The 24,098-nt window shown below is 37.7% G+C and overlaps 1 protein-coding gene across 2 annotated transcripts in view; it reads left to right on the top strand.

The window, feature by feature from the left end:
• The window catches only part of lrrk1 (leucine-rich repeat kinase 1), a 98,864-nt gene that overhangs the window by 52,131 nt on the left and 22,635 nt on the right, over window positions 1-24,098 (top strand). For both annotated transcript variants that reach the window (XM_082154156.1, XM_082154157.1), the window contains 6 exons: window positions 900-1,158; window positions 5,523-5,692; window positions 14,576-14,773; window positions 15,791-16,068; window positions 19,646-19,840; window positions 21,870-22,021. In XM_082154156.1, coding sequence (XP_082010282.1) covers window positions 900-1,158; window positions 5,523-5,692; window positions 14,576-14,773; window positions 15,791-16,068; window positions 19,646-19,840; window positions 21,870-22,021 — 1,252 coding nt within the window. The remainder of the gene's footprint in view (window positions 1-899; window positions 1,159-5,522; window positions 5,693-14,575; window positions 14,774-15,790; window positions 16,069-19,645; window positions 19,841-21,869; window positions 22,022-24,098) is intronic.

Here is a 24,098-nt window from a genome sequence, read left to right as displayed (position 1 = left end):
ACAGCTTCAAATGTGGGATTTAGAGTCTTAAATATTTGTTGAAAGTAGAAGTTAGAATTCCAGTTAGAAGCAGTACTGAAATGCGGTTTGAGATGCACATTGTGACAGTACTAGTCTAAGATGATATAATATGAGTGTCTCCATGCAAAACAAAAGTGACGACATCACTTGCAGTCATAAGACAGAAGCCCAACAGAAAACAAAAAGACTAAAATAGCATCATAATTAGGGTATCAAGTGTGATGATATCTTGACAAACATCCTACACCCATAACCGAAGGGTATTAATACGGATGTGCAGCTGTTTGTTGCAGTACATTCAGTGTGGAAGTTTGATGTGTGTCAGTGCAAAGCTGCTTCACACTATTAACACACTGTCAGTCAATAACACAGGTGCAGCACAAACACACACTGAACTCATATAGATGGGGTGAGTCATACTTTAGTTTATACTGCAGCAGTGATTGATTCATTAATCCACACAAAGCTTGTTAATTATACTAGACGCATCAGCACACACCTGCTCAAGTCACCAGTTACCCATCAGGACTTCTACTCTACACAAATGTTTGTGTGTAAACAAACTACAGTTACTGCTGTGAGAGATTATTAACAGATGCATGTAATGTTTTTTAATCTTGATAAACAAATCACTCTTTTAAGCCATTTCTGAGAAAATACATATAAACTGAGATGTATATTTAGTGTTGTCAAATGGCTGAAAATATATTGAGATGTATATTGAGAGTTGTCAAATGGCTGAAGAAAATCCCTGTTATAATAACCCCTTTAAATTAAGCATGATTAATGTCTATTTTTATATAAAAATCAGCATCCATATACATACTTGCATTTAGCATTACATGCTCATAATTATCTCTACCCTTCTCCCCGCTCAGCATTGACAGCCAGCGAAAGTGACGGCTCTCGTCTCATCGAGCAGTACGCTCCCTGTCCGTACTGCAGCTCTATACCCAAAATGTCAGACCCCCTGCCTCTGTCCGGCTCCAATCACACCACTGTCCACTACTTCAACATGGAGGACTGTGTCCTGGCAGCTGTGGAGAAGGAGCACATCACCTGCCCCAACCATCCCAAACAGCCTGTGCCGCTACAGGAGCTGGTGCCTGAGCTCTTCATGACCGACTTCCCTTCACGGTAAGATTTCAGCATGAAGTTTTGAACCATCTTTTGACATTTACATTTAATCATTTAGCAGACACTTTTATCCAAAGTGACTTACAAATGAGAACAATTGAAACAATCAAATCAACAAGAGGGCAACAATATGCAAGTGCTGTGACTAGTCCCAGTTAGTCTAGCAGAGTACACTTAGCAATTTTTATATATATATATATATTTTATATATATATATATATATATATATATAAATAAACGGGTCAAGTATTGTAAGTAACATGCGTCTTCAGCTATTTCTTGAAAATATACAGTATAATAAATAACTCAGCAGCTTGGGTTGAGTTAGGCAGGTCATTCCACCAGCAGGGAAAAGTCAAGCTTAAGGTCCGTAAAAGGGATTTTGTGCCTCTTTGGGATGGCACCACAAGGTGCCGTTCACTTGCAGAACGCAAGCTTCTGGAGGGCACATAGGTCTGAAATAGTGAGTTTAGGTATAGAGGTGCAGAGCCAATGGTTGTTCTGTAGGCGAACACAATGCCTTGAATTTGATGCGAGCAGCTATTGGCAACCAGTTCAAATTGATGAAGAGAGTTGTGATGTGGGCTCTTTTCGGCTTGGTAAAGACCACTCTCGCTGCAGCATTCTGGATCAGTTGCAGAGGTTTGACAGTACATGCTGGAAGGCCTGCCAAGAGAGCATTACAATAGTCCAGTCTGGATAGAGCAAGAGCTTGGACAAGGAGTCGCACCAATAGGAAGGGCCTGATCCTCCTGATGTTGTAGAAGGCAAATCTGCACGACTGGGCCGTTTTAGCAGTGTGGTCTGTGAAGTTTAACTGAACATCATTCACAACTTCACAACTATTTTTTGGCTAATAAATGCTGATGTTAGAGCTGTTGTTTCCCCACTAAAAACATATATATCAAAGTCCCTTTAAAGGGGACCTATTATGCCCCTTTTCACAAGATGTAAAATAAGTCTCTGATGTCCCCAGAGTGTGTATGTGAAGTTTTAGCTCAAAATACCCAACAGATCATTTTTTACAGCATGTTTAAATTGTCACTTTTTGGTGCTCAGAAAAACGCGCTGTTTTAGTGTGTGCCCTTTAAATGCAAATGAGCTGCTGCTGCACGGCACAGGGGGCGGAGCTTCATGAGCTTGCACACAGTCTCAGGACAATTTCATCTCACGGAATGATGATAATATCAGAAACTCAGTAACGGCGTTCATTTCGACCCGGAGTCGGACAATAACGCCTACAGAGTCAGAGTGCTGTATGGAGATGGAACAGGTATAGTTTAGTTTAATTACGGTTATATCGTATTTGTCATCTGCTTGTATGTATACACTATTAATAGCCTACAAGTCTCCTGTTTCTGATCAGGTCCGAATGATGATCAAAAATATACTGATGTGTTTAATAAAGTTTATTGTACATCACACAAAAGATGAAGTGTGTTTATTGTACATCACACAGTTTTACTCCAGAAAATCACCGTAAGAGCTGAGTAAACACAGTATAAGAAGTGCGTAAGTACATAAACGAATTTCGGTAGAGTTGAGGGAGCATTTTCTTTGAAAACAAAATAATTCCACCTCGTCTTCAGCGGCTGCCTCAGATTTCGGGAGTAAATAGAGAGAGCTATGTGGATTAATACATCCAGCCACACAACACCTACAACGCTTGGGAGACATTCTCGTCAGTGCAGCAATGGCGGATGTGTCCAACTCGCTGTGAACTCGATCAGGGCGGGTCTATGTTAAAACCGCAGTGTCTGTCAACACTCGTGGGCGGGGCCTTTGGCTTTAGTGACGTCACTAAAGCCGCATTCTGAAAACAGGTCGTTTGGAGACACTGCTGATGATTTATGGGGATTAAAAAAAAAGGAGTGAGTGGATTTTTATCACTATTGGGTGGTTGTGTACACACACTGCCAACACACATTTATGTCCAAACAGCATGCAAAAGTGAATTTTGCATAATAGGTCCCCTTTAAAAGGCTAGTAATTTCACTCGACCATCTTTGAAATGCGTCTCGGGCATATATTTATATTTATATATATATATATATATATATATATATATATATATATATATATATATATATATATATATATATATATATATAGTGCTCTCCTGAGCATCTGCTAGCGTGTGGCATTTAAGTTTTGTATTCAATGTAAACCTTGCACACCTGGTCCTAATAACCAGAGTTCAGATGTATTTAATCGAGCTGAATCAAAGTGGGTTAGGGTTGAGTTATAGCACAAATATAAACTAGGCTTTCAGTGGGCTGCCGTGCTCTTGTCTTGGCATGAGATGTGTGTTCTCTGTGCGGTTGTGGTACATCACATAAATTGGATTATTAATTCTGAAGTTAAAATGGATGAAGAATCTGAGGGTTTGAACTACAGCTCTTGTCTTTGAGCCACGTCAAACAAATCTCTTTGAAGAGGTCCCTATGCGGCAAAGGGCTGAATAAAAGTCTCGGTGGGACGTCATACTTTACATTAGGACTTGAAAATCACATAATTATGAATTGATAAATCTCAAGGTTACTACAATTGTGCATTTGGCAGAAGCTTTCATCCGAAGTGACTTATAATGCATTCATGGTTTGGTTTAGTTTTGTATGTGTATGTGTATTGAAATAGAACTGCAAGCTACTAGTTTAATCCAGACTCTAGTTGTCAACAGGGCTGGAAAAATGTAAAGTCAAAACTCATTTTAATATTGAGTGCCTAATTAAACTATTTTTATATATGTACATGTATTTTATCATTAGAGTATTACATCAGTCAATTATGAGTTTTCATTTTAGTTAGGATGCTGCCTATGTAGGCAGTACACTTTGAGGCAGCTCGCTAGCGTTTCAAACAGAGCCACTGTAACCGGATGTACTGGAATATGTTCTTAATAGAGTTTGGAATTAAGGTTGAGTTAAATTGCTTTACTCACAAATGGTGACCTTTTAAACTTCTCTTTGAAGAGACCTTATAACGGGCCTATTGTGAATATCAGCCCTAATGAGCATTAACTCGTTTTGACCTGATCAGCATTTTTTGCTTACTTGCAGATAAACCTTATTTATTCAGACCAACAACTACATCAGCAAGTTTTCATCTTATATTTAAACTGTAAGTGTGGTGTACGTGCATTTATACATGGGCCGTGTGACCAAATCTTATCAGTCATGCTGAATGTCAGAATATAGTTATTTTTCCTGGAAATTCAGCATGAGATTTAATAATCATGCAAGAATGTCTATTTTTGGATAATAGAGCAAATTAAATACTAAATAAATGAGAACTTGATGGACGCAAGACACAAGATAAGATTATTCATAAAAAAAATTCTGACAAGTCTGGCATCAGTGTTATTTTTTTTATAGTTTTACTTTTAGTTAACATTAACAATAGCAACACTGTCAGGCATCTGAACAAAAGCAGTTTCACATTATGAAACACTTGAGTCAAAAACAAAAGATTTGCATGAACTTCATTACAACAGCAGTGTGGCCTGGAGACGTCTTTAATTATACAGATGGGATGAATGATTTTAGCAGTTATTTGATATAATTATGCCAACAGTATAATCCTCTTGGCTTGATGTCTTATAAATGAGTGTTTCCTGTTAATTCTTTGCCGCAAGTTTGTATCACACACCAAAAAGGAAGTTCTGTGGAAGGAGAGCATTAAAAGCATCTGTACGTACCATCAGTCAGCGGGGCAGTTCAAAGCACATGTCAAATGAAATTACGTTCTCATGTGGAGCTTTAATGGAAATGATTAGGAAATAACAGCTGACTAAATGGACTCATTTTGTATTGACAGACATTGGGTTTGATTCAACAGCAGCCAAAAGAATGGAGCTGGAAAGAGAGAATAAATCTGATGGTTAATGATAGAGATCTTACAAAATGTCAAAAGTTGGAATGCATGTTTGGTTTGGGATCGGTACCGTTTTTTTTATGTTTTAAAAGTCTCTTATTCTCACCAAGACTGCATTTATTTGCAGTTGTATAAGCTGAATTTTCAGCATCATACTCAGTCATATGATCCTTCAGAAATCATTCTTATATGCTGACTTGCTGCTTTTAAACATTTATTAAACATTTATTATTTTTTGTTGAAAACAACTCATTAATTTCTTTTAATAAAAAAAATTAAATTCACTATTCTTCGATGAAGTTCATATAAACAGCATTTATTTGAAATAGAAATCTTTTGTGACATTATATGCGTCTTTACTGTCACTTTTAATCTATTTAGTCATCTTACTAAATTCAATCAAAATGATTTAATTATTCAATATCAATATCGAATCAATTTCAAATGTAGTGTACACACGTAGTGCAAACATCTATATGTCTGTGTTTCAGGTTGTTCTTGTTGAAGAGTGATCTGCAGTGGAGTGAAGAGAAAGCAGATATCCTGGGTCAGGGTGGCAGCGGCACCATCATCTACAGAGCTAAATACAGAGGCCATCCGGTGGCTATTAAATGCTTCCACTTCAAGAAATGCAGGCAGCAGTCGCTCAACAGCAGCACAGGTACTTTACTCTCCTGTACTGACCCCTGCAGTTCCTTTGAAAGCAGCCATTATTATCTTTAGGATATGATCCGTTAGTTCCGCTCACTGCAATGTTTGGATTTGCATTCGATGTGCTCAATGAACGATTTTAAAGTCAGAGGTGATCAGTTGGGGAAAGTAAGCCATGTGTTCCTGCAGGCGTACGTAAGGTCAGAGGTCAAAGTGCTGTCGTTCTACTCGAGGCTCGCAGTGGGACGCACAGCATCTGTGACTGATGGAATTTCCTGTTAACAGAGAAACGCTAATCTTCACCGGATTTCTCCCATTGTGTTTCTTTGTCCTATCCAAAACCTAGTGAGCTACAGAATTTAATGAGATTGAAACAAGTTATTATCTTGGAAAAATGTGAACGTTTTTTTTTTTTTTTTGCTTGTTTCTGCAAATGATAGTTTGAACAAGACAAAAATACTAATTAATACAATTATTTTTGTAGCTACTACCAAAGCAAACGATAGACATGGCGCTAGCAATTTTTGTTTGTTAATAGTTTTTCATCTAAAGGACTCATGCTCACCAAGGCTGTAATAAAACAGTGAAATGTAAAAACAGTAATAAACGCGTGCACAGATTGCCGCTTCAGACACACAAACACAAAACACACAAAATTGTCAAAATTCCCGATTTGTAGGGTATCCTCCTAAGCAGTCTTAAATTAGTTAAAAAGTGTTAAATGAATGTAAAGAGTTATGAGAAAATAGTATGTGTGTCAGATCTTATTCATGTGCTTCAGATCTTAAAGTGACAGCAGCCTAATAAACCTGTTGCTGTCTGTGTCATTAATGTTAATCAAACAAGAAGACAAAGAGAACCAGTCACTGCTCTTGACTGAATAACTTTCGGAGCTTTAATAAGGATTAATCTATATTCTTCAATATTTATATTTTATGCAGTGAAGACTTTGCTGTGTTTAACTGCACAGATACAGACATTATTCAAGAAATTACTCTGTTTTTTTATATTTAACCATTAGACCTACCTGAAAATCTTAAAGCACTGTTTACAAGGTTACATGGGTCAAAAACAATGAAAACAATAACTTTTTTGTGCATTTTAGCAGGGCAGGTAAAAATGTGAACCGGCTCGCCTGAGCAAGTAGAAAAAAAACTTAGGCTGTAGAAGGCTGTATGCATGCATTGTGAGCGTTTTCAGATGAAAAGCTTGAAGATGAATGCTCCGCTCTCGTTTGTCCCTCTTCTCGAGGGAACCGGGACAACCTCGCCTCAGCGACTGCAGGATGAGCCATCTCAGCCTGCCTGTCCCGTGTATGAGGAGCTTTTGGAGGTTATGGAACTCGAGAAAAAGGGAGTCGCTCGTTGCAGATTAGACAAGCGATTTGTATCTGAACATAACTGCCCGAGTCCCATGAGCTTTCCCTTTCTTCCTGATCTTCATACAAAGTTTGACAGAGCATGAAAGAAGCTGTATTAAGCCCGCATCCATTGATTTCAGTATGCTAATTATGAGAATGTCGAGGGCATGCGTGAGCACGGATACGTGTCAATGCCTCCCATTGAAGAGACGCCCGCAAGGGGGAAACATTGACACTGAATGCGCCGACCCTGCCATCTAAGCCCCTTAGAGTTACATCTCGCTTAAATGGCAGGGCATACATGGCAGCAGGTCAGGCTGGGGCTGCTTTGCACACTATGGCAGTGCTGCAAGCATACCAAGCCAATCTGCTGACTCTGAGGGACCTGGACCAGGGTCTTTATGAGGGTCATTATGTAGAGTATTCCGCTCCCCCAGAGCTACGTCAATGCTCTGCAGGTCCTGGAGAACCCCTTTTTTGGGCTGAGTTACTCCCCTCACTTAGAGGGTCGATATGCTGAGTGTCTGCTTTCTAGGACTTCATTCTCTGGAATCCAGTGTGAAGTGGTTATTGCCTGTTTGCAATACCTTCTCATCGGAGGCCTGTGTGAGTGCTATATCTAGAGATTCTGCTTTGGGCAGATAGTTTGTAGGTTGCTAGGATAGCAGGAGTCAGCCTCCCTGGCGATCCTAGGGGTTGACGCTTTTATGTCCCTCTGAAGTGACAGGCCAGGGTTACTTTTGATCCTGGCCATATTTCCTCAAAGGAATCTTTCTGTAGGTAAATGATTCAAAACCTTAGAGCTATGCCTACCACTGTCACTTGGCCCTGCGAGGACTTTCCTCGTTTAGGGTATATAGCTTGGGCTGTGGCCCTAGGGAATAGTGTCACTGACAGCAAGCTGGTGATTGCCTTTGGGGAACCTGACTCCGAGGGTAAGGTAAGGAGAGTCAGATTATTTAGTGAATAGTCACAGCCGATACGGCATGCATTCCCCTCAGCATGGCAGAGTGGGTATTTGTTCCTCATAGCATCTTGTTCAGATGCACTGTGAGTTCCCATTCGAAAGGAAACGTCTCGGGTTACAAATCTAACCTAGGTTTCCTGAGAAGTAGAACGAGACACTGCGTCTCATTGCCATACCTCCGGGATGCCACACACACGATGACGTGTTCCTCAGTGCTTTTAATACTCGCGGTTGCACTGGTGGTGACGCCATTGGCTCAACATATATATGTTTAGACACGTGCTTCAGACACCGGTCACACTGAGGCATTCCCCATAGCGTCTTGTTCAGACGTAGTGTCTCGTTCTCCTTCTCAGGGAACCTAGGTTACATTTGTAACCCAAGAAGTTTTTTATGATTAAAATAATTCATTAAAATTAGTTTGATGATGATAATAATTATTATTATTGTTGTTTTTATAATCACTTTTATTAATATTTTCAATCATAGTAGTGTTGAACAGTATAGTCATATTAAATGGATTTTTTTTTTTTTTTTTTACAAGTTAGTGGATCACATACCTGAACAAAGCAAAATAAACCTCTTTAAAATATAATGATCTACTGGGGAGGTTTGTAGTTCTGTAATAAGTTATGTGCTGGACTGTTTAATTAATTATAACTAACATTTGTTTTTCTTGCAGGAACAACATTCATATGCTTTGAATTTTAAATGTATGTTTCCCCTTTGGCGAAAACTCGTGACTTTGGTTGTGTGAGTGTAAAAATAACAAATATGGGAAATGAAACTAGACAGATGTCTAGTTTTCAAACCTTGTGATTATGAAGTAGGCTACCTAGTAACAGAAGGGTTTGTCTATGAAGAACAAATCAAATTGTAGGGAATTATGTAATGTATCATGTAATTTTCGCCATGCCCCTATTCTATAAAAAACTGTTGTATTCGTGTTTACTGGTGGGATTCTCTCTGGAATTTGTCTGAGATCCTCCGGCCATGCTTCTTCTTGGGGGATTCTCTGAGAATTGCTCGAGTAATCTCCCGGCCGTGATTAAAGCATTTAGAGGACATTTGCTGAAGTCTGTCTGTTTATTAACGCTGGGCAGCAAGTTAGTTAGGGGAACAAGTTAGAGTATAGGATTAGACCACTCAGCCGACGTCGATGTGTAGACGCACTAGAGTATAGGATTAGCACCCAGCTGACGTCGACTGTAGATGCGCAGAAGTGTAGAAGTTAGAGTATAAGATTAGACTCGGCCGACGTCGAAGTGTAGACGCGCTAGAGATAGGAAACTAACGTCGACTGTAGACGAGACCCAATTTGTAGACGAGACCCTATTTGTAGACGAGACCCTAATTTGTTATATGTAGTTAGGTTTAAGGAAAAATCTACCACAGTTATCAAACTTTATAAACTGTTCGTCGCTGTCGGGCGGAATCCTCGTATCTCCAAAACCATTATTTTTCAGGAATTTAAAAAAACTGCATATTTTTTGAGTTGTTAAACATTGTATCGTTAAAGTTGGTATTATACCTTGTATTGCTATCATATACTGTTGTATACCAACATTAACACAACATTTCCCCAAAATCATGTTTAATCGGAGATACGAGATTTATGACTTGGGAGCGGGGAGATACGAGGTTACGCGGTCATTGATTAGAATGGTACGGACACAGACATCGCTGCTGCCAGCAGTGTTCATCAATGTCTGCGGTCGCTGACAAGAGATAAGGCTTTAAGAGCTATTCAAATCTAATGATTGTGGTTGCATACATCTTCCTAAACTCCATTTTAAACGTTTAAGAGATATGAGTGATGCAATACCAAAATATTAGGCTGTCTAAAATAGGCGGAAATTAATCTGCACGCTAGGGCTGTCCCCGACTATGGATTTTCATAGTCGAATCAGAATCGTCATGTCTTGCCTATAGTCGACTAATAGTCGAATCATGTGTATGGGGGTGGGGCTGGGGGCGGGGCTTTAACGTTTCAAAGCCGCGATGTACAGAAAATCACACAAAGATATAGAAGAAAATGTATAAAAACATTTTTGATCAATAAAACTAAGAAATAACATAAATAAATCAATTTCACATGCAAATCAAATTAAATCGGCTAAATTACCTGAATGAGCAGGCCAGCCTACAGCACAACATCGATGCACCAAAAAAATAAACAATTAATTTACTAAATTAAATTAGAACAGAATATACCTTTCTAATAAATAAAAATACAAAACGAAATAAATCAGAATCAAGTCACAGGATGAGGAGCAAATGTGTGCAAAATGCCTAAAGTGCAGGGGAACATATTCAAAACACAAGCCACAAATAGTTAAGATTAGATAACCCTGACAGATTAATGAATAAAATTAAAATAAAGAAATTATTAAAATAACGATAGTAGCCAGAATTTTCAACTTTGTCTTTTTAACTGCAGAAACAACAATAAATGCTAAACTGGAGAGGCAGTCTTTTTAGCTAAAAATGTTCACAGCATCCAAAAATAAAATTAGAACCGGCTGAAAAGTTTTGAAATCACTTGTACCTGATCGAGAGAACAAATCCTGAACGTCTTTCACTCTGTCTGTCCGTTGGAGTCTTTTCAAATTGTGCGCGCGGATAAAATAGATTCTAACGTGAAACCCAGTCTATGCGTGAAACATGTTAACGTTGGCCGGCAGAAGTGCGATCATGGTTTTCCTGATGCTAAATCCAGCCTTGGAGAATCGTGTACATCCACACTTTAGATTTTCTTATCCCAGACATTGTTAAAGATTTAAATCCTTGCCGCGAAGACGCTCCTCTGTCGGTCACGGATTGAAAGTGAAACTTAAATCTGTCACGGGGTGTTTGGATTTATTCACGCACGTTAAAAAAATATTTATTAAAAGATTCTTTCTTTGCACATTTTTATATAGGCCTACAGCATTATCATAATAGGCTGAATATTAACGTATTTACATAAAAGCTAGTTCTATGTGAAATCAGACATTGAGCGCCCTCATATAGCCAAAGTGGCATGATCCTCGTTTCATAACACCCCTGCGAAGATTCGACCGTGAGATCGGTAGTCGAATCAGGCTCCTCCTATCGAAGCATCGAATCTTCGACTATTCGGGGTCACCCCTACTGCACGCAAACAAAATCGGCGGTCGCGTTGAGCCTTTTGACGAGAAAAGGCTTCAATAGTTAATCAAAGCTAACGACTGTGGTTACATACATCTTCGTAAACTCAATTTTAAAGGTTTAAGAGCTATAAGTGAAGCAGAACAAAAAATGATGAGCTGACTAACGTTAGCTGTCTAATAACGTTAGGTGGAAATTTGCCTAATCTGCACGCAAACTTACCTCCGTGGCTCACGGGCTTCCTTCTGCACCAAAGCATTACAGCTATCGATTTTTAACAAAACAAGCCGACTCAATTGTATCTAACCTAACTATTTTCACTCGTTATTGTCTAAAAAACAGACAGAGTTATGCAAAGATAGGCTTACTGGCGCCAGTAGACCCTTTTTCTCCCATAAATAAAACCTGCTACTTGGGGTATTTTACATGCACAGTGCCAACTTCGAGTCAGTAAAATAATAATAAAAACAATAATTTAATGCTGGTATCCAAAACATTTAATTCAATTCAAGTATTATATTAGATACATTTTAAAACTTCAATGCACACGTATAATAAGCCTAGTAATAATAAGCCTAGTAATACGTAGACATTTAAAATACATCAATAACTGATATCATAGTTTAACACTGATAAAATCAGAGTTAAGGCTTGCTTTACGTGTTGCTCGACAAGGGTTTCTTAATCGTTGCGACTTTCAATCCTGAGGAGACAAAATGCTGCGGAAGCTCCCGCCGCGGAGTGAAGAAAAGGTGGAGTTACGAGGATTCTCAGACAGTTTAAGTGTCCAATGGAGTTACGAGATTTGCTCTCAAGCTATTTTCAACACTTTAGATTGGTTAATAATTTGTAAAAATAACAGAACCACGTGGGGACTGACCAATAGCATCGATTTGTGAAAAAATATGAAATTGACCAAATTTGGACATACGAGGTTTCCGCCCGACAGCGACGTGTTGTTTTACAGCAGCAAGATTCAGTGCTGACAGCACATCTCAATATAATGATTTTCCTCCGAGCTGTGTCACGCTCCACTAGTTTCTGCGTTTCTCTGACCTTGAAGGCCTCTTGCCTTTTCTCTCTGCTCCTCCGTCCGCTTCCTCTAATCCTGTGAAATGTTTCCGAACTATTTATGATGTGCAGTTTGTCATAACGTACACTGCAAGCGAGAGAGAGCTCCTGCAGGAAACTGAAGAAAAAAAACTAAGTTTGCAGGTTTCTCTTCATCCGCAGCCGTTTTATGTGGACTATTTCTTTGTCAGCATTCACTGCTGTTTGAATTGGTCTCTCAGCGGTTCCCGGTTTTACGTCTCTGTTGATTTATTCCCTCCTACTTATTCTAGAGGTTTCTTTACAATAAAGACTCCTAATAAATCTAGACATTTACTTTTATGACAAAGTTTATCTTCTTCATGAATTCCAGACGTTTCTTGTTCAAAGTTTCCCATCTTTTTGTCAAGTGCATTCATGTACTGAAGTTTTATGGTCTGTAAAGTAGTGCCCTATGGTAACCAATGACAACAACGGATGGCATCTGCCCTTTGGATGAGGCCTCTGAGGAAGCTTGCAGAATCCTCATCTGCTTTTGTGCCAAAAATAAATAAAAAATACAATTAGAAATAATCAATATACAAGCCGGCAATAGAATAGTGTTAAAGTGTTAGTGTAGATATAGATACAGACAGAGAATGATCATATTTCAAAATAGATTGGTTAATAGATATTACAAAGAAAAGCTCAATAACAATATTAACAAATATAATTTAAACATGTTAAAGGTGCATTTGTCATAAACCCATGTAATAATTTTGAAGGTCAGAGGAGAATGGCCAGACTGGTTCGAGCTGATAGAAAGGCAACAGTAACTCAAATAAGCACTCGTTACAACCGAGATCTGCAGAAGATCATCTCTGAACGCACAACACGTCGAGCTTTGAAGCAAATAGGCTACAGCAGCAGATCACCACACCGGGGAACACTCCTTTCAGCTAAGAGCAGGGAACTGAAGCTACAATTAGCATGGGCTCACCAAAATTGGACAATGGAAAAACAAATAAATCACCTTGTGGCTTTTCCTAACAGATTTTGGAGTCAGAGATATCTGCTTTATAATGAGAGATTTTAACATTACATTTCTTAAAAAAAAGTATATGGGGAAGGAGCATTACATGTACTATGAGAGGAAGTCACATGTCCTCTCACATCACTGTTTTCATTGTAGATTTGATTTCAGTTCACTTTTCTCCTGTTTGTTTTGGAGAAGACGAAAAAGTGAAACATCATAAAACACTCTGGCCTACTCTGAAAGAAACACATGGTGAAATAACCCAAACACATTGATGTTAGTATAGATCTTGATTTATGCAAGTAGGAAATGCTGTCAGTAAAAACTGGCCTGAAGTAGCAGACTTCAGTTCTCCATGAGTCAGTTGTCGAATTTGAGTGGAAATAACCAAAGACACACGGCAGCCCGGTCATCCGTCAGCCAACCCAACATAAATCATGTCTGTACAGCGCAAACTATCTTTTTTTTGCGCCCTGGAACTCACGGTCACTAACCAAAAGCATGTTAAACTCCTTTCAGCAGCATCGAGACTTCTGCGTATTATTTCAAGCTACCGTTGCAGCATAAAACAAACTTTTTACAGTGATGTGTGACACAGCAGGAGAGAAACTGCAGCAGTGCTCATTAAGACTTTACAGTGACAGGCGCTGACCCCAGACCAGCTCAGATTAAGTACATGTGAATAACCAGAGCCATTAAAAATCCTGCAGCTATAAATCAGAACATTTTAGTTTCAGGTCAGGGAACAGTTAAGGGTTTCCTCTTTGAGGTCTCAGACTGGATTTGATTTTTTTTTTTACTGTACTGCTTAATGGGAAAGGTCAGTATGCGTTATGTAAAACCTGATTTTTCACCTCTGCTCTTTTAACCTCACAGTATGTACTGCCAGCACATCCAGGACAAATAATCAGTATACAAGAAAAAAACATCTATATATATATTTTATATAAAATATATATATATATATAAATATATTTTATATAAAATATTATATATATATATATATATATATAATAAAAAAAAAATATATATATATATATATATATATATATATAAATAAATATACATTTTATATATATTTTATTTTTATTTGCTAAAATAATACATGTTAAAATCAACAAATGTAAATTCATTTTTTTATATTTTTAATTTATTTAAAGGAACATTTGTATTTCATAAAATTGTGTGTGTGTATATATATATATATATATATATATACACACACACAGAGATATTTGTAAAGTTCCAGATTCACATGCTTATGTGTTTTCACTCATCATCGATAATTATTCCATAACCTGAGGTAAAAGTCTGAGCTGAAGTCTTCAGGCCTGCAGCTTAATAATACCATCTTGAATGTATCTCTTCACAGACACCATGGTTAAGCACCTGCAGTCCATGGATGCTGCCAGGAGCTTCTCAGAGTTTCGTCAGGAGGCCAGCATGCTCCACTCTCTGCAGCACCCGTGTATCGTGGCTCTGGTGGGCATCAGCATACACCCGCTATGCTTCGCCCTGGAGCTGGCACCGCTGGGCAGCCTCAACACCATCCTGGAAGAGAAAGCGAAAGGTGACACATTGGCACAGAAACTGGCCTGTATTTTTACATTTATACCAAATGTATAAAGATCAGCCTTAATGATCAGGCAATATAATAATTCATAATATATTGTTATAAATTTTGATATTTAAATAATAAATAAGTTACTATGATATAATATAAACACACACACACACACCATTGTTCTATATATTATTATTTTTATTCATATTTATTTTCAGCTGTCAATTTAGCAGTTTCTTTCAGATCTGCATAACATTTTTCAGACAATGCTGTAAATATACCATCAGACTATTTTTGTGAGACAATTGTTTGTTGACATTTTATGCTTCAGTCTTTTAATGGTATCAGACGTGAACAAACCTTAAAGGGAAAAACTACTCCGGTCTTCTGTACCACATTAAGTGTTTCAATAAAATAAAATAAAAAATTATCTAAAAGTTCACAAAAAAATAAAAAAATAATCTATCATCATTTACTCACCCTCGGTAGTGTTGGGTATTGTTTGAATTTTACCTATTCCAATTCCGATTTTGCGCTTGAATGGTTTAAATTACATTAAAATAAAAAACCAATCTCTTCCGTGAGCACTTTACCTTATAAAAATAAAAAAAATAAAATAAAAAAATAATTCCTTTCCCTTTGAAACATCACTTATCAGGCTTATGCTACTCTGAATAATACCTGAACTTCGTATTTTGAGCACTTCTTGCGTTGTTGTTGCTTTTGCCTCTTTATGATGACTCGCTGAATTCAGTCCTAATTTGTAAGTCGCTTTGGACAAAGGCGTCTGCTAAATGACTAAATGTAAATGTAAAATGAGCACACAGGAACCGATAAGCGGAATCAAAATGCGTGTTGGAATGGAACCGGTTCTCGTGTAAAATGGAATCGGTTCTCGAGACCCAACCCCAACCCTCATGTCATAAAAGCATCATAAAAGTAGTCCATACAAGGTAATTTCATGACTTCGTCTGAGAAACAAACTGAAATTTACATCTGTCCTTTCTGCTTGACTGTCCTGAGGTTCTCTCTACATGCCGCTGGGCCACATGCTCACCTTCAAAGTGGCCTATCAAATCGTGACAGGCCTGGCATATCTTCACAAGAAGAACATCATCTTCTGTGACCTCAAGTCTGACAACATTCTGGTGTGGTCTCTGGACGCGGAGGACTCTGTAAACATCAAGCTGTCCGACTACGGCATCTCCCGGCAGTCCTTTCACGAGGGAGCTTTAGGGGTCGAGGGCACGCCCGGGTACCAGGCTCCAGAGATTCGGCCTGGCATTGTCTATGATGAGAAGGTACCAAAGGGCTCTTACTGATCTGATGAGTTTGATTGGCTGTCAAACAGCCACCGAACTAGCTTTTAGTGTATCAACAAAGCTCAAAGTCTGTTTTCAGTTTCAGGGGTCCAGTCTTTCATATCTGGTCTTTAATATCCAGTCTTTAAACTCCATGAGTCAGCTGTCATGACCATATAATGCTGCTTAACCACTAGCTTTTACACAATGTGTGCAACGATGCCAGAAAGGGATGTTAATATGACTATTTGCAAAGTACTGCATGTGCTTAGAAAAACTTCATCACAATTTTTAATAAGCTTCACATACTGTATCTTTTTTTTAAGCTCTTTAGTGCACTTTTTTTAAGTGTTTTATATTTACATTTATCTATTTGACAGTCCCGCTCTGACTGTTTTCTGATTATTGAGCCCCAAAATACTTTTTAACTGGCTTTTCTCAAAAAATTTTATGCTACTGTATCTATCTTACTTTAGTATTATTTATATACTATAATATTATTATTTTAATATTTTAAATTAGGATTTATATTTTGTTGGTTTGTTTGCACTTGTCTTTTTTATAGTTTTTCATATTTTTTTTTAATATTTCTATTTAGCTTAAAAAAAAAAATTTCGTTTAAGTTTTTTGTACTCATGTAAATAATTGTGCATTAGTGTCAGCTGATCATGATCGTGATTTTTGGCATGTTTTTACAAACTGAGGAACAAGTTGAAGTGATCTTCAGTGGTAATCGACGGCACGCCACAGTATCTGTCAGTAGAGCTTAACTTGTTTTAAACCAAGAACATTCCTTTCAGTTGTTTGTCTACTTCACGAAACCACATTCAATAGTGAATCTGAGAGCGCTCTGTCTTCAGGCTGTTTAGAGAAGTTTTCTTTGAGATTGCATATGCCTCCCCTGACTGTCGACATCTAGGGATTTTCCTTCAAAGACGGATTTGAGATCCAGTGAGTCTTTTAGGTCAATTCACGGTGGCTGATTTGTTTTCCAGTTTGGTTTGCTGAGTATGCATGGATCATGTCCAACAGAACAGAATGAAATCTATTACCATGTTTCTAATGGAATTTGTATGACTGTGTTTCCTCAACTTTCATGCAACGTCATTAGAGAATGACAGGTATTCATAGATGTTTTAGTTATAGGAGCACAGTGGTGTCCTGTATACTGGTCAAATTTGTTTTGGATTTTTTGTTCTTCACTGGTTTTTAGGTCCAGATGGAATCTAGATGTTTTTCTACTTATAGTTTTTGGAGGGAAATCTACAGAATCTGCAGAAACATGATTTTGTTTTTCCTGTAGACTGTTAAAAACACATCCCGTGCATCCTGAGTCCTTTACGTTGTGTTGCAGTCTGGCAACAAAACAGCATGCGATTTTCACAAGTGCTTTCCAGTTTTGTGTGTAGTATGTATAGTAAGTAGGTGGATTGTGGGCAGCTGTAGTGCCGTCTGAAGATGAAAATCCAACCGTCCTACGCATACCACAAAAGTCTGAGACTGCATTAAATCCTATTTTCATGTGTTATTTGAAAGGTGAAAAAATGTAAATCTAAAACAAATTTGAAAAACAATGAAGAGGAAATATTTAAGGTTATTTCTATTTCACAAATCAAATCTGCATTCATTTTCATTCAAATTATGCTGATAATATATATTGGGACAGATTTACTAAACAGGGCAAATTAACGTGAGAGTGCAATTCCAAAACAGCGCAGATGGGAGTTCAGCGCGTGATCTGCTGACGACCCACAAATTAAAAGAAAACAGATGCAATCTACCAAGAGCAGTGCAAATTAGCGTCTAAAATATAAATAATGGTGCAAACACCAGTAAATATACAAGCGAAAACCTTAGTAAATCACCTTGCGTGATTAATTTAAATACTACCATAAATTTTGCTTAGAAAACGGAAAAGGAAACTCCTACAAATTCATATGTAATAAGGTCAGCCGCAGAATTTTTCACTGCATGTCTTTAGTAAATCCTGACAGTAGTTTTTTAACGCTGAAAGAGGGTTTGTGCTATAGCAAGCTGTTAGTAAATCTGGCCCTTTTTAATAAAAAAAATAAAAAAAGAACTTCACAAACTGTTGAATTAGAAATGTATTTGGGCATTTCTTCTACAAAAATAACAAGGAAAGACAGATTTATATTTTTTTAATAAATTACTTGCAGCCAATAGAAAAGCACTAATTAGGAAAATTATGTGTTTTACACCCCATGTTGTGAACCCCAAAAATGTGTACAACATGGAAACTATGGCCTTTTCATTAAATCCATATACTGATCAAATTTCATCATACTGGAGGAAATTGTTGTTAATAAAAAAATAAAAGCAGTTGCTTAAGCTTATATAAAAATGAATTGGGAATATATTTTTTTTATCATTTTTTTTTTTATGTTTGAGGACCTTATTTCGGTGACCTTTACAGTTTTTACATTTTGTTCTGTTTCTTGTTTTTTATGCTCTTTTAAAAGAGGACAAAATTGAAATGCTAATCAGAAGCCTTTTTTGTGGTCTCAGACTTTTGGACCCCATTGTGTTTCATGGAAGAAAGAAGGTCACATAGGTTCCCTTGAATATAAACCAACAGTAATCATTCAGTGGTGTTTCTTCTGTCTCACTCTGTGATTGACAGCTTGATCTTTAGATTAAAGTCTCCTAAGAGACATTTTAATTGATCAATGGTTAATGTAATTGCTAATCAAATCATTACCGTAATAGCCTTTTAACGTGAGATATCTGCACTCAAGATTGAGAGAAAATAGTCTCTGTAGATCCGCCGTGTGTGTGTGTGTGTGTGTGTGTGTGTGTGTGTGTGTGTGTGTCAACTACAAACTATTTCCTGCTCTTTCACATGCCTGCTCTGTGATGTCATTTGAGGCTCCTGAAACTGAAGTGAAATGTGGAAGCATGCCTTTTTCCTTTGTGTTGGCAAAGCAGAGCGCTCTAAAAATAAGGTCCAGGATTGACACGGCTCTCATCAAAGCTCATGTCCATTTATAGAACTGACCTAGAAAGACGTTTAATAAAAATATGTCACCGTCTCCAGAGCATCTGTCAAATCAATCACAGGAGTGCATGACGTACATGCTGTTGTGTCAGCAATGATGACTTCATTCTTCCTTTTGTGAACTCATCCTTTTCTTTTCCATCTCTCCTCCCTTCTAGTCTCGTGTTTTACCACTGGGCACCGCATTTGTTCTGGGCAGGAATACTTACACTTACACTGCAAAAAATTATTTTCCAATACAAATATCTAAACGTTCTGAAACCAAGATGCATTTACTTGAGAAACAAAATAACTTAGGGTATTAAGTCTTGTTTACTGAAAAAATGTACTGGACAGGAGCGAGCCCAGATGTTTATTATTGTTTTCATTTATCAGATTATTTCACAGCCAGAAAGTAAAGTGAAATATACAGTTCGGCTTGTGGAGATGTAGTTACCTTCCCTGCAAAATGGGAATTGCATGGAGCGAATTGGCTGTAAATGGACCATGGGCCATCTGAGACTGTTTAACAACATTACTGTGGATTGCTTTTAAATGACTGTTGTCATATCTGTGATTCAGGTGGATATGTTCTCGTATGGCATGGTTCTATATGAGCTCTTGTCCGGCCGCAGACCATGCATGGGTCAACACCAACTCCAGATCGCTAAGAAACTATCTAAAGGACTCAGACCAGCGTTGGGCACCCCAGAGGAGGTGCAGTTTCACTGTCTGCAGGCATTGATGCAGGAGTGCTGGGATACCAAACCAGAGAAGGTACCGCGTGGTTCTGTCTTTTCTTAAAGGGCACCTATTATGCCCCTTTTCACAAGATGTAAAATAAGTCTCTGATGTCCCCAGAGTATTTATGTGAAGTTTTAGCTCAAAATACCCAACAGATCATTTTTTACAGCATGTTTAAATTGTCACTTTTTGGGGTTGAGAAAAATGTGCCGTTTTAATGTGTATCCCTTTAAATGCAAATGAGCTGCTGCTGCCGGCACAGAGGGCGGAGCTTCAAGAGCTCACACTCAGTGTCAGAACAATCTCATCTCACAGAATGATAATATCAAAACAGAAACTCTCAGTAGCGGTGTTCATTTCGACCCGGAGTCGGACAATGATGTGTTTAATGAAGTTTATTGTACATCACACAAAAGATGAAGCGTCAGTTTTACTCCAGAAAATCACAGTAAAAGCTGAATAAACACAGTATAAGAAGTGTGCATTAAAGTCTTATCCATAAACTCTTTCTCTCCCTTTCAGTATCATCAACACACACAGCGAATTACACAAAACACTTGTTACAATTAACAGTAAACAAATATATACACACCTTTTCAGGGGGTGCTTAATAAACTGGTCAACTTTATATCCGTAAAACAACTCGGATGAACTGTAATAAAGTGCGCGCTTTCCCTTTCATTACTGCCGTGACCAGTAACGTTAGGCCTATCGCACCGGAGACTGTAAGCTGGATCACGAACAGTTGGTACAGATCCATCCTCGAGTAACAACGAGAGTAAATGAGGACTGCTATGTTCATTCTTACATCTTATAACAAAACACCTCATTCGCTTAGAAGACATTCTTGTCTACGGCTGCTCCGGCGTCGAAACAATAGCAGACTGTGTTTAGCTCACTCAGGGCGGGTCTACGCTAATACGGCAGTGTTGGTCAACAGTTGTGGGAGGGGCTTGTGCAAATCTACGTCACTTTCCCCAGAATCTGAGAACAGCTTGTTCTGAGACACTGCTTATTATTAATGGGGATTAAAAAAAAAGCACTGGGTTGATTTTTATCATTATAGGGTGGTTGTGTACACACACTGCCAACACACATTTATGTTCAAACACCATGTAAAGGTGAATTTAGCAAAATAGGTGCCCTTTAAAGTTCCCCTATAATGCTATTTTAAAGGTTCCTCATTTTGTTTTGGAGGTCTCCCACAATAGGTTTACTTGCGTTCAAGCTCAACAACAATTTATTTTCTCATAATAAACATTGCAGCATCAGCTCTTTTCTCACAGTGTCTGAAATGGTTCAATAAGGGATTCAGTTTCTCTAAGCCCCTACTTTCCAAGAGCCTACTCTACTCTGATTGGTCAGATGGCCCAGTCTGATGTGATTGGTCTACCGCTTACAACGCGGAAACAAATAGTCGTTTTTTACGGTATGAATTCGAGTCCTCACCCTTTGGAAGTGCAACGTTTTGACAACACAAACTAAACTCTTCCAGGTCTCAGCTACAACTACAGTGTTTAAGGGCGGATCAAAGTAGATGTTGTGTGCGGGAAGCCAAATAAGACCATAGGCTAGCATGGAAGAAAGATTAAAGTTACTGACGACTCGGTAGGAGTTATATTATTGAAGATAAATGTTTCAAATCTAATTTTAATTAATAATTTAATTTCAAATAATATTTTCATTTAGCAATGATTCATTAAATTGATCAAGTCATTGATCACAGGTTTACGAGGCAATGAATTTACTTTTCAAATATATTCAAATAGAAAACAGTTATTTTAACTTGTAATTATATTTCTCAATATAAGTGTTTTACTGTATTTTTTATCAAATAAATGCAGCTTTGGTGAGTATAAAATACTTCTTTCAAAAACATTAAAACATTTTACCAACCCCAAACTTTTGAATGGTAGTGTACAGTATGTCATAATGGTTATTGTCTTAGTTCTTCACATACACCTGAGGCAAAAATAGTCATGTAGGCACATTTTAACCTGCAGATGTTGTGAAATAAGGCATGTACTGTATCTAATAATGTCCTGTACTCCTGTGGCTTTAGCGTCCCCTGGCCGCTCCTCTCATGAGACAGATGCAGGATCCCAGTTTTGCTTGTCTCAGGTACCTGCTGTCCTGCCAGGAACACAGTCAGCTCTTCTTATCGCCGCTGCAGGGACACAACGCCGTATTCTGGGATGGAGACAAAGACGACAGGTGCGTTCTTGGGAATAGAAGCATGAAAACATGCCTTTCTTACATTTTCACGTGGCATTCCTTGTCAGATTGTGCCGGTATCATTAAGGTTTGTGCATATGTGATGTGTTTGTAATTTTAGATTTTGTGGCTCTGTTCCAAAACCTGATAAGCTGACATCCTGTGTCTACTGCCTACAAAGCTGTCTTCTAAGGAAGCATCCTAAATGAAATATAAGGTCCTAGATTACTGATTTGGCATGCTCTAAATAGGCAGTTTCAGCTTATTTTAAAAGAGCTCAGAGTCAATACGCTGTTAAACTACTGGCAATGACTGAAACATCTCCAGTTGACTAGCAGAGCATTAATTTAGTTTGTTTGTTAAAGAAGCGATCTGGCACTGGAATGTGTTGTTTTTTAAATCATGCTGAGCGTTCATTGTCTCTGTTATCAGTGGCGGAAGACAACTGTGCTCTCCTTGCGCTTGTGCACTTCACACAGACGAGCGCTTCAATCTTTCGCTCAATGCCGTTGTGAAGACTATTCATTCTGGTGAAATAACAAAATGCACACAAACGTGTCCATGTTCTTGATATACAATCACTGATTAACCTCTTTGGCTTTTAATGGGGAAAAAACTATATAAGGGTGGATTAGAACCTACAGAGTTCTACAAAAGTTCTACAGGCCATTATGGTAGGAGTGTTTTATGTAAATTAATGCATTTATTCACTGATGTGAAGAATCTCTAACAATATTGTATTATAGCAGATGTAAGGATGAAACTATCACGTTAAACATTAATTTTATGTCGATAAATTAAACTCAATGTACTATTGAAAATGATTTCTGGACATTGTAATGTTATTGTTACTCCCGCTCCTGTCCCACCCACTTTTTAAACAGTTATGCCGCTGGGTATGAATTTATTTATATATTTTTAATTACATTGAACATTATATTCTAGGTTGTTAATGAATGAGTCTTAAGTATATTTAATATAGTTAATTTACATTTCTCTAACTTCATCCCAGTGTAGTATTATTTATTTAAAATTTTAGCTTTTATTTTTATATTTTCAATTTTAGCTTTAGTTAATGTATTGTGGTGTTTTTTTATATTTCTATTTAGCTTTATTCAGTTATTTTCAGTAATTTCAGTACTTAAACTTATTTTAATTCAGTTAGTTGCCAAGGCAACAAGTTTGTTTGTTTGTTTTATTTTTAAGTTTATTTTATTTCTGCTTTATTTCAATTAATGAAAATATTTGTAAAAGTTGAATGATTGTTGTATACATCACATTGTATGATTGGATTACCTTCTCCGTTACGGATGCACCTTGGAATTTAGTCAAAACATGAGGGTTTTGGAGCAGCTTTCGTGTCATTAGTGCTCCTATGATGCCTTAAAATGCTGCCTATGTATGCAGCTCACTAGGTTTTGGAGCAGGTATTAAGTAATGAGACAGAAAGGCCAAAGAAAATGAAATCTCAAAGAACAGGTTTGCACTTTACAGAAATGGCCCTCGTTAAAGTTGAAAAAAATCAATTATTAAATTAGTTCATTTCATCTGTAAAGCATTTCTAATAATTATATCATCGTCCAGCTCAGTTCAGTTCTCATACAACAGCATCAGTACAGTCAGATCAGTAATATTGCTGAATATTACAAGCCCCCATACCAGCCCATAATCAACCCTTTCACTCCATTTCCCTCATTTAAATGCTCTCCCGTTATTCTATTTACCGCCAATTGCTCTCCTTCAGACCTCTTGCTCACTCATATAAACACCCTCATTAAAATCATTCAGGAATCTCATTTTCCAGCTTCCCTTGACACTCTCAAGCCTCCTTTCAAAAAATGACTAATTTTAATATTCATGAACATGAACGTGTGTGTGTGTGTGTGTGTGTGTGTATATATATATACATATGAACTTCTTATGCATGACGGCCTAACAGGCTGATAAATGCCCTGCCATCTACAGCTGGCCTCCTCTGATCATTGGCTGCTTTGTTTGTGAGCATTGGATCTTTCTACAAAACACTTAGACGAAAGGCTTCACTTTTATCTTGCAGCGCAGGTGTTTGCAATTACCA

The sequence above is a fragment of the Leuciscus leuciscus genome (assembly GCF_965113295.1).
Source record: "Leuciscus leuciscus genome assembly, chromosome: 2".
In the NCBI taxonomy this organism is placed as follows: domain Eukaryota; kingdom Metazoa; phylum Chordata; class Actinopteri; order Cypriniformes; family Leuciscidae; genus Leuciscus; species Leuciscus leuciscus.
This window is presented reverse-complemented; position numbering and strand designations above follow the sequence as displayed.